The sequence below is a fragment of the Pristiophorus japonicus genome, chromosome 5, assembly GCF_044704955.1.
Source record: "Pristiophorus japonicus isolate sPriJap1 chromosome 5, sPriJap1.hap1, whole genome shotgun sequence".
Lineage (NCBI taxonomy): Eukaryota > Metazoa > Chordata > Chondrichthyes > Pristiophoridae > Pristiophorus > Pristiophorus japonicus.
The window spans coordinates 142468423-142481242 of NC_091981.1; the positions used below are offsets into that span (position 1 = coordinate 142468423).

At 43.6% G+C, this 12820-nt stretch overlaps 1 protein-coding gene across 4 annotated transcripts in view; it reads right to left on the bottom strand.

Annotated features, from left to right (window-relative positions):
* Nucleotides 1–2269: 2269 nt before the first annotated feature.
* The window catches only part of LOC139264473 (leucine-rich repeat-containing protein 72), a 202857-nt gene continuing 192306 nt past the window's right edge, over nucleotides 2270–12820 (bottom strand). For all 4 annotated transcript variants that reach the window (XM_070881009.1, XM_070881011.1, XM_070881010.1 and 1 more), the window contains 3 exons: nucleotides 6899–6928; nucleotides 5872–5908; nucleotides 2270–2518 (listed from right to left, as the gene is read on the bottom strand). In XM_070881009.1, the coding sequence (XP_070737110.1) occupies nucleotides 2362–2518; nucleotides 5872–5908; nucleotides 6899–6928 (224 nt within the window). In that variant the 3' untranslated portion in view covers nucleotides 2270–2361. The remainder of the gene's footprint in view (nucleotides 2519–5871; nucleotides 5909–6898; nucleotides 6929–12820) is intronic.

Below are 12820 nucleotides of genomic sequence, written 5' to 3' on the forward strand. Positions count from 1 at the left end.
GGGGAAATTGATGGGATTGAAGGCCGATAAATCCCCAGGGCCTGATGGACTGCATCCCAGAGTACTTAAGGAGGTGGCCTTGGAAATAGCGGATGCATTGACAGTCATTTTCCAACATTCCATAGACTCTGGATTAGTTCCTATCGAGTGGAGGGTAGCCAATGTAACCCCACTTTTTAAAAAAGGAGGGAGAGAAAACACAGGGAATTATAGACCGGTCAGCCTGACCTCAGTAGTGGGTAAAATGATGGAATCAATTATTAAGGATGTCATAGCAGCGCATTTGGAAAGAGGTGACATGATAGGTCCAAGTCAGCATGGATTTGTGAAGGGGAAATCATGTTTGACAAATCTTCTGGAATTTTTTGAGGATGTTTCCAGTAAAGTGGACAAAGGAGAACCAGTTGATGTGGTATATTTGGACTTTCAGAAGGCTTTCGACAAGGTCCCACACAAGAGATTAATGTGCAAAGTTAAAGCACATGGGATTGGGGGTAGTGTGCTGACGTGGATTGAGAACTGATTGTCAGACAGGAAGCAAAGAGTAGGAGTAAATGGGTACTTTTCAGAATGGCAGGCAGTGACGAGTGGGGTACCGCAAGGTTCTGTGCTGGGGCCCCAGCTGTTTACATTGTACATTAATGATTTAGACGAGGGGATTAATGTAGTATCTCCAAATTTGCGGATGACACTAAGTTGGGTGGCACTGTGAGCTGCGAGGAGGATGCTATGAGGCTGAAGAGTGACTTGGATAGGTTAGGTGAGTGGGCAAATGCATGGCAGATGAAGTATAATGTGGATAAATGTGAGGTTATCCACTTTGGTGGTAAAAACAGAGAGACAGACTATTATCTGAATGGTGACAGATTAGGAAAAGGGAAGGTGCAACGAGACCTGGGTGTCATGGTACATCAGTCATTGAAGGTTGGCATGCAGGTACAGCAGGCGGTTAAGAAAGCAAATGGCATGTTGGCCTTCATAGCGAGGGGATTTGAGTACAGGGGCAGGGAGGTGTTGCTACAGTTGTACAGGGCCTTGGTGAGGCCACACCTGGTGTATTGTGTACAATTTTGGTCTCCTAACTTGAGGAAGGACATTCTTGCTATTGAGGGAGTGCAGCGAAGATTCACCAGACTGATTCCCGGGATGGTGGGACTGACCTATCAAGAAAGACTGGATCAACTGGGCTTGTATTCACTGGAGTTCAGAAGAATGAGAGGGGACCTCATAGAAACGTTTAAAATCCTGACGGGTTTCGACAGGTTAGATGCAGGAAGAATGTTCCCAATGTTGGGGAAGTCCAGAACCAGGGGTCACAGTCTAAGGATAAGGGGTAAGCCATTTAGGACCGAGATGAGGAGAGACTTCTTCACCCAGAGAGTGGTGAACCTGTGGAATTCTCTGCCACAGAAAGTGGTTGGGGCCAATTCACTAAATATATTCAAAAGGGAGTTAGATGAAGTCCTTACTACTCGGGGGATCAGGGGTATGGCGAGAAAGCAGGAATGGGCTACTGAAGTTTCATGTTCAGCCATGAACTCATTGAATGGCGGTGCAGGCTAGAAGGGCTGAATGGCCTGCTCCTGCACCTATTTTCTATGTTTCTATATCTATAATCAAGCTTCACCATTTATACCTGCTAACAGCTGCTCATTTAACAATGGGAAATCTTGAAGCAACACCTGGAGAGATGATGGGGAATGGTAATGACCAAATGTTGACACTTCAACATGGCAAAATCCATCTCTAAAATGGAGCATGTAACACTTACTGATTTTAATACATTATATAATATAGTCTATATAATATATTAATCTTGCAACTGCGTATACTACCTGTTGTCACAGGAAGTAAAAAAATGTAATATGCGTGACATGCAGTAAGTCTTTGTTAACTTCAAAAGTAACTAATTGCTTACACAGAAAGTGTAATGTGACAGAAAGGAAATGCGTGCTGTACAGTTTATATTGAACAAAGCCAGAAATTATAGATATGTAATTATGTGGAATCCTGGTGCACTTTTGCTTCATAGATCCAGACAACAACTTGCATTTACATTACAACACAAATATATGTAAAATGAAACTATTGCAATGTATGGAAGGTTGTATTTCATCTGACCATCTGCTTCAGAGAAGTAAGATCCTTCGATCACCCTCTTGAGTGAAAAAGTTATTACAAAGTAATTATATAGAGAGATTTGGGGAAATAGTAAATTACATTTCTGTAGTTTAAATGGTAATAAATCAATAACAATAATGCAGTTCAATCTTTGGCATTTATTCTCTTTAGAACCCAGTTCATTTTAAAACATCTCGATGATGTTGTTTCAATATGACATACACCTTTAATATCTTGGAGTTATCTGAATTGCGTGGTAATTATTTGAGATAAGTGCATAGGTTCATCTGCCAGGCGTTTCTGTTGTGCAGTCGGCACTTTAGTCCAATCCAGAGTGGAAAACTGCATAATTGATCTCCGTCTTATTCGTGAATCAACAATATGCTCAGAAGAGATTCTGCAATATACCGAAAAGAAATTAGCATCATTCCTACAATTTTTTTTAACTTTACATTACAAAAGCAAGGAAATAAAGTAAACTTGCATTCAATGGAATTTCTATTTAACATCAAACATGTTAAGGAGTTTCTATTACAGTAGATTTTCATAACATCAAATCTGCCACAGATAAATTGAAGGGAGGGAGGAAATTATTCTGATATTAAGGTACTTATGGTAGTAAATATAGAAGACAGGTTTCTTTTTGTGCTGCTCTTATATGTAAATAAAGATCAAATGATGTCATGCTAGCCTGTGCCCAGATTTTCCCTAATTATGCTGGGTGCAGATCAGGGACAGACTTCCCCCTCTAAAATCTGGACACTTGGGTGCTGGCTGTGTTAAAGGGACAGGTTGCTAGATTTTAGTAAGTGCCAAAGGTTTGGCAATTGGCTTTTAACTTCATTTAGCTACCTCAGAAATTGTTTTTGAAGGCTGTAGTTGTATTCCTGTAGCATATTTGATGTATCATTCCGTTAGCTTGCTTGGAGGAGGAGGAAAAGACTGACGCTGAGATGGATGACAGAAAGCAACAGCACCGCAGGAGAAGAAAGGCTCCAACTTGTCTATGTTTTAGATTTGCCTGCATTTTTTTGATGTTTTTCTCTTGAGTATTTACTGAGGTGGACTTTAAACTGTCACAGTGAGAGACTCACTGATTCCCTGCAATTTTTCAATTTCAGGATATAACTTAAGATGGGTTTTCATATGGAATTGATGTGCATGCTCCATTGATGCAAGAGAAGGAACAAACCCGAAGGGAGAGTATGGCAAAATAGGAAAGGATAAGGACAACCTGCAATTACACCCTTTATGATCAATAGGCCCACGAGATTTTACAAGGGCACGAGAGCACAGTGGTACACCTTCACAGACTTAGATTCATCAAGGAATCTCTGGATGACCTGTGGCAGTTCTGCATACAGACCTGCAGCCTACATTAAGTGCCTGAATATCTATCCCACTGGCAGTCAAAGTGAGTACAGCTCTTAATATTTACACCACTAGATCAAGCAATGGAAGACCAGAAACCAAAAATATAATAAAGAATAGCACGGATTTCAAAAGGGAAGGTCATGCTTGACCTAGCTTATTGAATTCTTTGAAGAAGTAATAGAAGAGTAGACAAGGATAATGCAGTGGATGTATTGTACATGGACTTTCAAAAGCTCTTTGTTAAGGTATTGCAAAGTAGACTCATAACTAGCCTGTGATGTGATTGGAATTGCTAAACAATTAAATCGCTAAAGAATTAAATGAATATATCTGTGGGAGTGGAGAATTGATACTGTAATTTGGAATCGGGGACAAATAGCAGGATGGACAGCAAAACAGACAATAGTGGTTAGAAGGAGTTGCTTAGACCAGAGGTGGTGTTCCACAAAGATTGGTGATGGGACCACTGACATTCACCATTTACATAAATGATTTGGACTCGGGAGTCAGAAGTAGAATATTAAATTTTGTGATGACACCAAATTGTGCCGGAGGCGGGGTGGGGGTAGAGTTTATACTGAGGAAGACTGCAACAAAATACAAGTGGATGTTTACAAATTTACAGAATGGGCATAAAAATAGCAAATTAATTTCAATATAGATAGCGTGAGGTGGTGCATTTTGGTAGGAGGAAGGAGGCCACCCATTGTAAAAATAAGTCTAAATTGGGTTGAGGCGCATAGGGATCTAGGGGTACAGATTCACAAATCATTAAAAGTCACAACTCAGGTTAACAAGTTCACAAAAAACGCAAAGGACTTGGGTTCATTTCTAGAGGAATAGAATTCAAAAGCACAAAAGTTATGTTAAACTTACATATAACCTTGGTTAGACCATAAAGGATATAGAAGCATTGGAGAAAGTGTAAAAAAGATTTACAAGACTAATATCAGAACTGAGGGTACATCTATCAGGAAAGATTGAACAAGCTAAAAGGTAAACTGATAGAAGTCTTTAAAATTATGAAAGGATTCGATAGGATAGACATAGGGAAGATGTGGGGAAGTCCAAAACTAGAGGCCATAAATATAAGTCACTAATAAATCCAATAAGGAATTCAGGAGAAACTTACTCAAGTGTGAGGAGAATGTGGAGCATACTGCCACATCGAGAGGTTGAGATTAGCATAGGGGCATTTATGAGGAAGCTAGATAAGTTCATGAGCAACAAAAGAATAGAAGTGTACGTTGATAGAATGAGACGAGGGGTGGGTGCAAGCTCATGTGGAGCTTAAACACTGCCATGGATCAGTTGGGTCGAATGGCCTACTTCTGTGCTGTAATTATGCAATTCAATATAAATTTAATTTTCCTAAAACTGCATAAATCCCAATTGAACAGGTAGGAAAGTACCAATAAAAAATAGGCAAAGTCTACAAACTTCCAATGGAAAACTACTAAGGATATTTGAAAACAGCCATCCATGAGTAGTCAGTAAAAAAGAGGAATCAGACTGCATCAATTATATTTTCAGCAGTTATTTTGAACTCTAGTTAAGAAACCTGAATTAGCCAGATCCGCAGCATGTTTGATGACTGACCAGCCATTTTGGTTCACTGATGGTACTTGGTTAACCTGTTACAGGAAGCTGGGATTTTCCTCACTCGACTAGATAACCATGCAGCCCAAGCTGTGGGAAACTTACTGCTATTTTTGTACTGGTAAACTGCATGTTTTAGGTAGTGAAACCCCAGCATATAATTGAGGATCCCTAAAGTTTGGTGCTGCTACAGTTTAAAGTGAGACTGATATCAACAGGAAAAAAAAGAACTTAAGACTGCATACTGAGGAACTGATCTTATCGATCCACTAAACAGTTTTCTGATACTTCCCGATTACATATTTTACCTTATTCCATGGTATGTGGAGTACAAGCAAAGGAAGCAGAACAGATGTTTCAAAAAATGAAAATCTGAACTTGCTTCACAAGAACATAAGAAATAGGAGCAGGAGTAGGCTATTTGGCCCCTCGAGCCTGCTCAGCCATTTAATAAGATCATGGTTAATCTGATCATGCTCCACTTGCCTGCCCGCTCCCCATATCCCTTTATTCACTTACCACTCAAAACTTATATCTCTGCCTTAAATATATTCAATGACCCAGCCTCCACAGCTCTCTGGGGTAGAGAATTCCACAGATTTACAACCCTCTGAGAAGAAATTCCTCCCCATTTCAGTTTTAAATGAGTGGCCCCTTATTCTGAGACTATGCCCCTGTTGCAATAATTGCAACTGTTTTCATGCATATACCTAAACCATTTTTTAAACATTTACTGCTACAGAAATGTTCGTAGTATAAATTAAGAGAGATACTAACTTAATATCTTTGTTCACACGTTTGGAAAGATCTGTATCTGAAATAAAATCAAAAATGTTTTATTTAAGAATAGGCATTATCTGTAATCGTAGTGTTAGTAGAGCAAGTGGTCTCCTGCTGCTTTTGCATTGTTCTATTTCAAAAGTTTAATGTTAGTACTTTGCAATAAGAAGACGATGAGCAAAGCTCTGCACGTGTTAAATATGCACATGCAGAGCTCTCCTTTGCATGATTAGAGAGCATTGAGAGTAAACAGTGTAACCCCATTAGAGAGCATTGAGAGTAAACAGTGTAACCCCATAACATCTGATCCAAATATAATACCAGTATCAGATTGGTTTGTATGACTGAGATGCTTATGACTCAATTTGGAAGATTAGGTCATGCAATGGGTTCGATTATTATCCATTCACCTTTGGGACATGGGTTCAAATCCAGCCCAGACTGATGAGATAAAAGTTTTCTTTATCTGTTGATTGTAAGGATTTGAAGTTAAATTATTTTGAGCAGTCTGGGCATAATGGTACAACTTCACTGCACAAAACTTTCCCAATGATTTAATCAGCCGTATGGATGGCTGGTACCTGAAATAGATATGCCACAGTGCTGCAGTAGGGTTAGCCTTCTGAGTTGAGAGATAAGAAATATTTCTGGAGCAGAGTAGAGGAAACTATATCTGGCATGTGGGTGTTTAACACAAACATAAAGTGCTGAATAGTACTCTTAACAATTTCACACCACAACACAATGGCCATGAAAGCTCCATGAACAAAATAAAAGCTTGAAAAATATTGCAATGTTAACAAGAGTAATCTGTGATGTGCAGCATAGTGACACAGCATGATGTTATATTTAACTAGTGCCCTACAAAGTGGTTGGAGGTGGATTCATAAACACAAGGTGAATTCCTGATTTTAGCTAGAGGGACTCAGCAAGCCGTTTTCACAGAAAAAGGGACAATGAAAGGCCAAATCAAGAAGGGCCACTACTGATATTAGCCCAGCTTAGGAACAGATAACATACTTACCTTTCTGGTGAGGAATTGATGACACCCGACCTAAAGTGGAAAGATAATAATTGGTAGATTGGTTAATAACATATTTAGTTTGTAGCATCCAAATGATGAAACATAATAAAATCAGTATCTTGCAAATCACTATTATTTATGACTATAATTTTAGTTTTGAATATTTCTGAGATAGATTGGGAGTTTGCCATGGGGTCACAGCAAATTGCATATAAGCAGCCCTTATGAATTGCTAACAGGGCGGTGCACCTCTGCCTGTAGATGTGGATGGGAAGTTTATGGCAAGTGGTGCAGCCTGACCTGCCTGGCATCCATCTATTGCACCTGCTCTTATTTGTATTGGCAACCCCATTATCCAAATATCACAGACATACCATAAAAAAATGGCAGTGCCAGAACCTGGCATTAACCTCCTAATCAGTTAAGTAAAAACCAAAAATTCCAAAGTAGCCACAAAAATCTTATTAAGAAGCTTTTTAAATGCACTTCCATAAACAATACACCCTAGCATCCTGGAGACACCCATTTTGTAGGGGCTGGTAGATGACACAGTGTTTTACCAGCATAAACACCGGGAAATTGTATGGACATCTAAATTACATCATTGGGACCTAATTTTAGGATAGTGGCAGCCACTTCTGGAGCCATAACAAAACATAACTGGAAAATTAGATGGATTACTTAACAGATGGAAATGCACTGTATCTTCCACCATGTAGCGCTGCCTGTCTAACTTGGACAGACTAAGGACAGATTTTGAAGTCTAATACTGAAACGCCATGAAATGTTGCGGGCCATCAGTAGCAGAAAAATAGTATCACACCACAATCTATAATATGGGGCCGTACATTTTTCACTCCTCTATCTCCATACAGCCCGGAGACCAAACCTGGTTCAATGGGAAATGTAGAAGGCATGTCAAACATATCCTAGAATGAGGTACCAACTTAGTAGTCCCATAATCAACAGATGAGGTTAAAGCTCCTAGCCCCACCAAATCCAGTCGGCAATGGTGGTGGACAACCAGGCAACTACCAGGAGGAAGAGGCACCATGAATATTTCCATCCTCAACCAGGAGTGCAAAGGACAAGGTTAAGCTGTTTGCAGCTAAAAGTGCTGATTAGACAATTCTACTCGGCCTCCTCCAAAGGTCCTCACCAACATAGATGCCAGTGTCCAACTAATTTGGTGCACCCATGTAAAAGTAATAAGTGGCAAAAACACTGGACACTGAAGACTATCATCTATAATCATCAAAGTATTAGAAAGACTCAATGTCTATCAATGTTGCCCAAAAACCGACGGCAACAGAAACTATACCGCAGGAAAATCAATGCTGGAGCACTCCATTCAGCCAATGCCTCACTACCAACCTGGCAAGTCAAAGTGATCCAGAGATGCAGGGTGCTCATGGCGCCTGGTCTCCATAATTAAGACCTATGAGGAGACATTCGGTCACTCGACCAGGAAACACCAAGACTGGATTGACGAGAACGACCAGGAGATCCAGGAGTTAATAAGTTGCAAAATAATGAACAGGTGGTGGGTTGAGAAAGTGCAACTAACCGACAACCACGACTTGCGTGGATTCTTCAGTACAGTAAAGACCACCTACGGACCAAGCACCCAAGGTCCTAGCCCATTGCGGTCGAAGAACGGAGAAGTTTTAATCATGGACAGAGAGGCAGTCAGTGCTCGCTGGAAGGAGCACTTTGATGATCTCCTTAACCGAGATTCTGTCTTTGATGTGAGTGTACTCAATTCCATCCCACAACACGCTACGCGCCACCATCTCAGTACAACCCCAACCCTACATGAAGTTGAAAAGGACATTCGACAACTGAGGAACAACAAGGGCTCAGGAGCGGATGAAATAACCACTGAAGCACTAAACCATGGTGGAGAAGCACTATTGGCGCGAATACATGAGGCCATTTCTCTTATTTGGAAGGAGCAGAGCATGCCAGGGGATCTCAGAGACGCCGTAATCGTGACTATTTTCAAAACAAGAGATAAGTCCGATTGCGGTAACTACAGAGGAATTTCCCTGCTGTCTACCACAGGGAAAGTTATCGCAAGAATCCTCCTCAAGCTACTTCTTCCCGTGGCAGAAGAGCTCCTCCCAGAGTTGTAATGCGGATTCCGCCCATGAAGGGGCACAATGGACATGATCTTCACCACTCGACAAATTCAAGAGAAATGCAGGGAAAAACACCAACCGCGATACATGGCCTTCTTTGACCTGACAAAGGCCTTTGACACTGTCAACTGTGAGGGATTATGGAGTGTACTCTTCAAATTCGGCTGTCCTCAAAAATTTGTCACCATCCTCCGCTTGCTTCATGATAATATGTAAGCTGTGATCCTGACCAATGGATCCACCACAGACCCAATTCATGTACGAACCGGGGTAAAGCAAGGCTGTGTCATTGCATCAACGTTCTTCTCGATCTTCTTTGCTGCAATACTATATCTCACCGTCAGCCAGCTTCCCACTGGAGTGTTGATAATCTATAGAACAAACGGGAAACTGTTCAACCTCCATCGCCTTCAGTCCAGATCTAAGGTCGTGTCATCCTCTGTTTTCGAATTACAAAATGCAGATGATGCTTGCATCTGCGCTCACTCGGAACACGAACTCCAAACCATCGTCAACACGTTCAACGTAGCGTACGAGAGCGTGGGTCTTACACTAAACATCCGTAAAACAAAGGTGCTCTATCAACCTGCCCCCACCACACAGCACTGCCCCCCAATTATCAAAATCCATGGATGAGGACTTGGACAACGTGGACCATTTTCCATACCTCTACCTCGGGAGCCTACGGTCAACAAGGTCAGACATCGATGACAAGGTCCAACACCGCCTTCAGTGTGCCAGCGCAGCCTTTGGTCGCCTAAGGAATAGAGTGTTTGAAGACCAGAACCTTATGTTATGTATGTAAACCTCACCAATGTGTAAGACTTGCCACCAGGGGGCACACCTGTGGAAAACCTAAGGGTCACCTGTGCACCCTGGGCAAGCAGGTATAAAAGGCAATCCACCATGCTGCTTCCTCACTTTGGAGTTACATTAAAGAGACCAAGGTCACAATGGTTTGAGCTTACAACACAGTCTTGTGGAGTTATTCTGAACATAATACCTTAAAACCGGTACGAAGCTCATGGTCTACATCATCATCATCATAGGCAGTCCCTCGGAATCGAGGAAGACTTGCTTCCACTCTTAACATGAGTTCTTAGGTGACTGTACAGACCAATACGAGAACCACAGTCTCTGTCACAGGTGGGACAGATAGTCATTGAGGGAAGGGGTGGGTGGGACAGGTTTGCTGCATGCTCTTTTCGCTGCCTGCGCTTGATTTCTGCATGCTTTCGACCACGAGACTCCAGGTGCTCAGCGCTCTCCCGGATGCACTTCCTCCACTTAGGGCGGTCTTTGGCCAGGGACTCCAAGGTGTCAGTGGGGATGTTGCACTTTATCAGGGAGGCTTTGAGGGTGTCCCTGTAAAATTTCCGCTGCCCACCTTTGGCTCGTTTGCTGTGAAGGACTTCCGAGTAGAGCGCTTGCTTTGGGTGTCTCGTGTCTGGCATGCGAACTATGTGGCCTGTCCAGCGGAGCTGATCGAGTGTGGTCAGTGCTTCAATGCTGGGAATGTTTGCCTGGACGAGGATGCAAACGTTGGTGCGTCTGTCCTCCCAGGGGATTTGTAGGATCTTGCGGAGACATCGATGGTGGTATTTCTCCAGCGACTTGAGGTGTCCACTATACCTGACCTATGTTTCTAAGCCATACAGGAGGGCGGCTATTATTACAGCCCCGTAGACCATGAGCTTGGTGGCAGTTTTGAGGGCCTGGTCTTCAAACACTCTTGTCCTCAGGCGGCCGAAGGCTGCACTGGCACACTGGAGGCGGTGTTGGATCTCGGCGTCAATGCCTGCTCTTGTTGATAGGAGGCTCTCGAGATAAGGGAAGTGGTCCACGTTGTCAAGGGCCACGCTGTGGATCTTGATGACTGGGGGGGCGGTGCTGTGCGGCGAGGACAGGCTGGTAGAGGACCTTTGTCTTACTGATGTTTAGCGTAAGGCCCATGCTTTCGTACGCCTCAGTAAATACGTCGACTATGTCCTGGAGTTCAGCCTCCATATGTGTGCAGACGCAGGCATCGTCCGCATATTGTAGCTCGACGACAGAGGTTGGACCTGGCCTCAAGACGGCGAAGGTTCAACAGGTTCCCACTGGTTCTGTAGTTTAGTTTCACTCGAGCTGGGACCTTGTCAACTGTGAGGTGGAGCATGGCAGCGAGGAAGATTGAGAAGAGAGCTGAGATGATGACGCAGCCCTGTTTGACCCCGGTCCAGATGTGGATTGGGTCTGTGATGGATTCATTGGTAAGGATTACGGCCTGCATGTCGTCGTAGAGCAGGCGGAAGATGGTGACGTACTATTGGGGGCATCCGAAACGGAGGAGGACACTCCGTAGACCCTCGCGGTTGACAGTGTAAAAGGCCTTTGTAAAGTAGAAGAACGACATGTACAAGGGCTGGCGCTGTTCCCTGCATTTTTCCTGCAGCTGTCCGTTGTGCCCGGAGAGGACGAAATCCACACTGCGACTCCGGGAGGAGTTCCTCGGCCACAGGGAGAAGATGGTTGAGGAAGACTCTAGCGATGACTTTCCCAGTGGCTGATAGCAGGGAGATTCCTCTGTACTTGCCGCAGACGACTTGTCCCCTTTTTTAAAGATGGTCGCTGTTGTGCATGGAGAAAGAGTCAGACTGAACACTGTGAGCTCAAAGTAAAGTGTGACAGTCTTTTATTGCATGTCTCCAGAGTGCCTCTCCAACCTGTGAAGCCTCCTTAAATACCTGTGCTCCCAAGGGATTATGGGATCTCTTCGGACTCCAGGGGATGAGCCCTCTGGTGGCTGTACAGAGTAAATACAAGTTTACATATATAACAACACCACCACCCCCACCGCCCCCCACCCCCCCCGCCTCCACAAGTCAATAGTGTAACTATTTACAATGTGAGTCGATCTGGGGCCCTTCTTGCCCTGGTTGATTGCCTTGGTGTGAAAGCTGGTGTTGTTGAATCATTTGTTGGGCCCTTGCTGGGCTGCTGTGCAGCTGGCCTTGCTGGGCTGCCTGGTGTGTTGGGCCCTGCTGGGTTCTGCTTCGTGGTCAACCTTGGTGCCGGTTGCCACTGGTGTGTATGTTGGGGGTTCAAAAAAGGTAGGGTCCAAAGTGGGTTGCTCAGGATAGTCCGTGAATCTAAGTTTGATTTAGTCCAAGTGTTTCCGGTGAATGAGTCTATTTGAAAGTTTGACCCGAAACACCTGCTCCCGTCTTTGGCCACGACAGTGCCGGGAAGCCACTTGGGAACTTGTCCATAATTTAATACAAATACAGGATCATTGATTTCAATCTCGCATGACACAATTGCCCTATCATGGTACACACTTTGTTGAAGCCGCCTGCTCTCTACCTGTTCATGTAGATCAGGGTGAACTAACGAGAGCCTTGTCTTAAGTGCTCTTTTCATGAGCAGTTCAGCAGGTGGGATCCCAGTGAGTGAGTGGGGTCTCATGCGGTAGCTAAGCAGGACTCGGGATAGGCGAGTCTGCAGTGAGCCTTCAGTTACCCTCTTCAAGCCTTGCTTGATGGTTTGCACTGCTCTCTCTGCCTGACCATTGGACGCTGGTTTAAACGGGGCAGATGTGACATGTTTGATACTGTTACGGGTCATGAATTCTTTGAACTCGGCACTGGTAAAACATGGCCTGTTGTCGCTCACCAGGACATCGGGTAGGCCGTGTGTGACAAACATGGCCCGCAGGCTCTCAGTAGTGGCAACGGACGTGCGAGCCGATATTATAAGAACATAAGAATAGAAGAATTAGGAACAGGAGTAGGCCATCTAG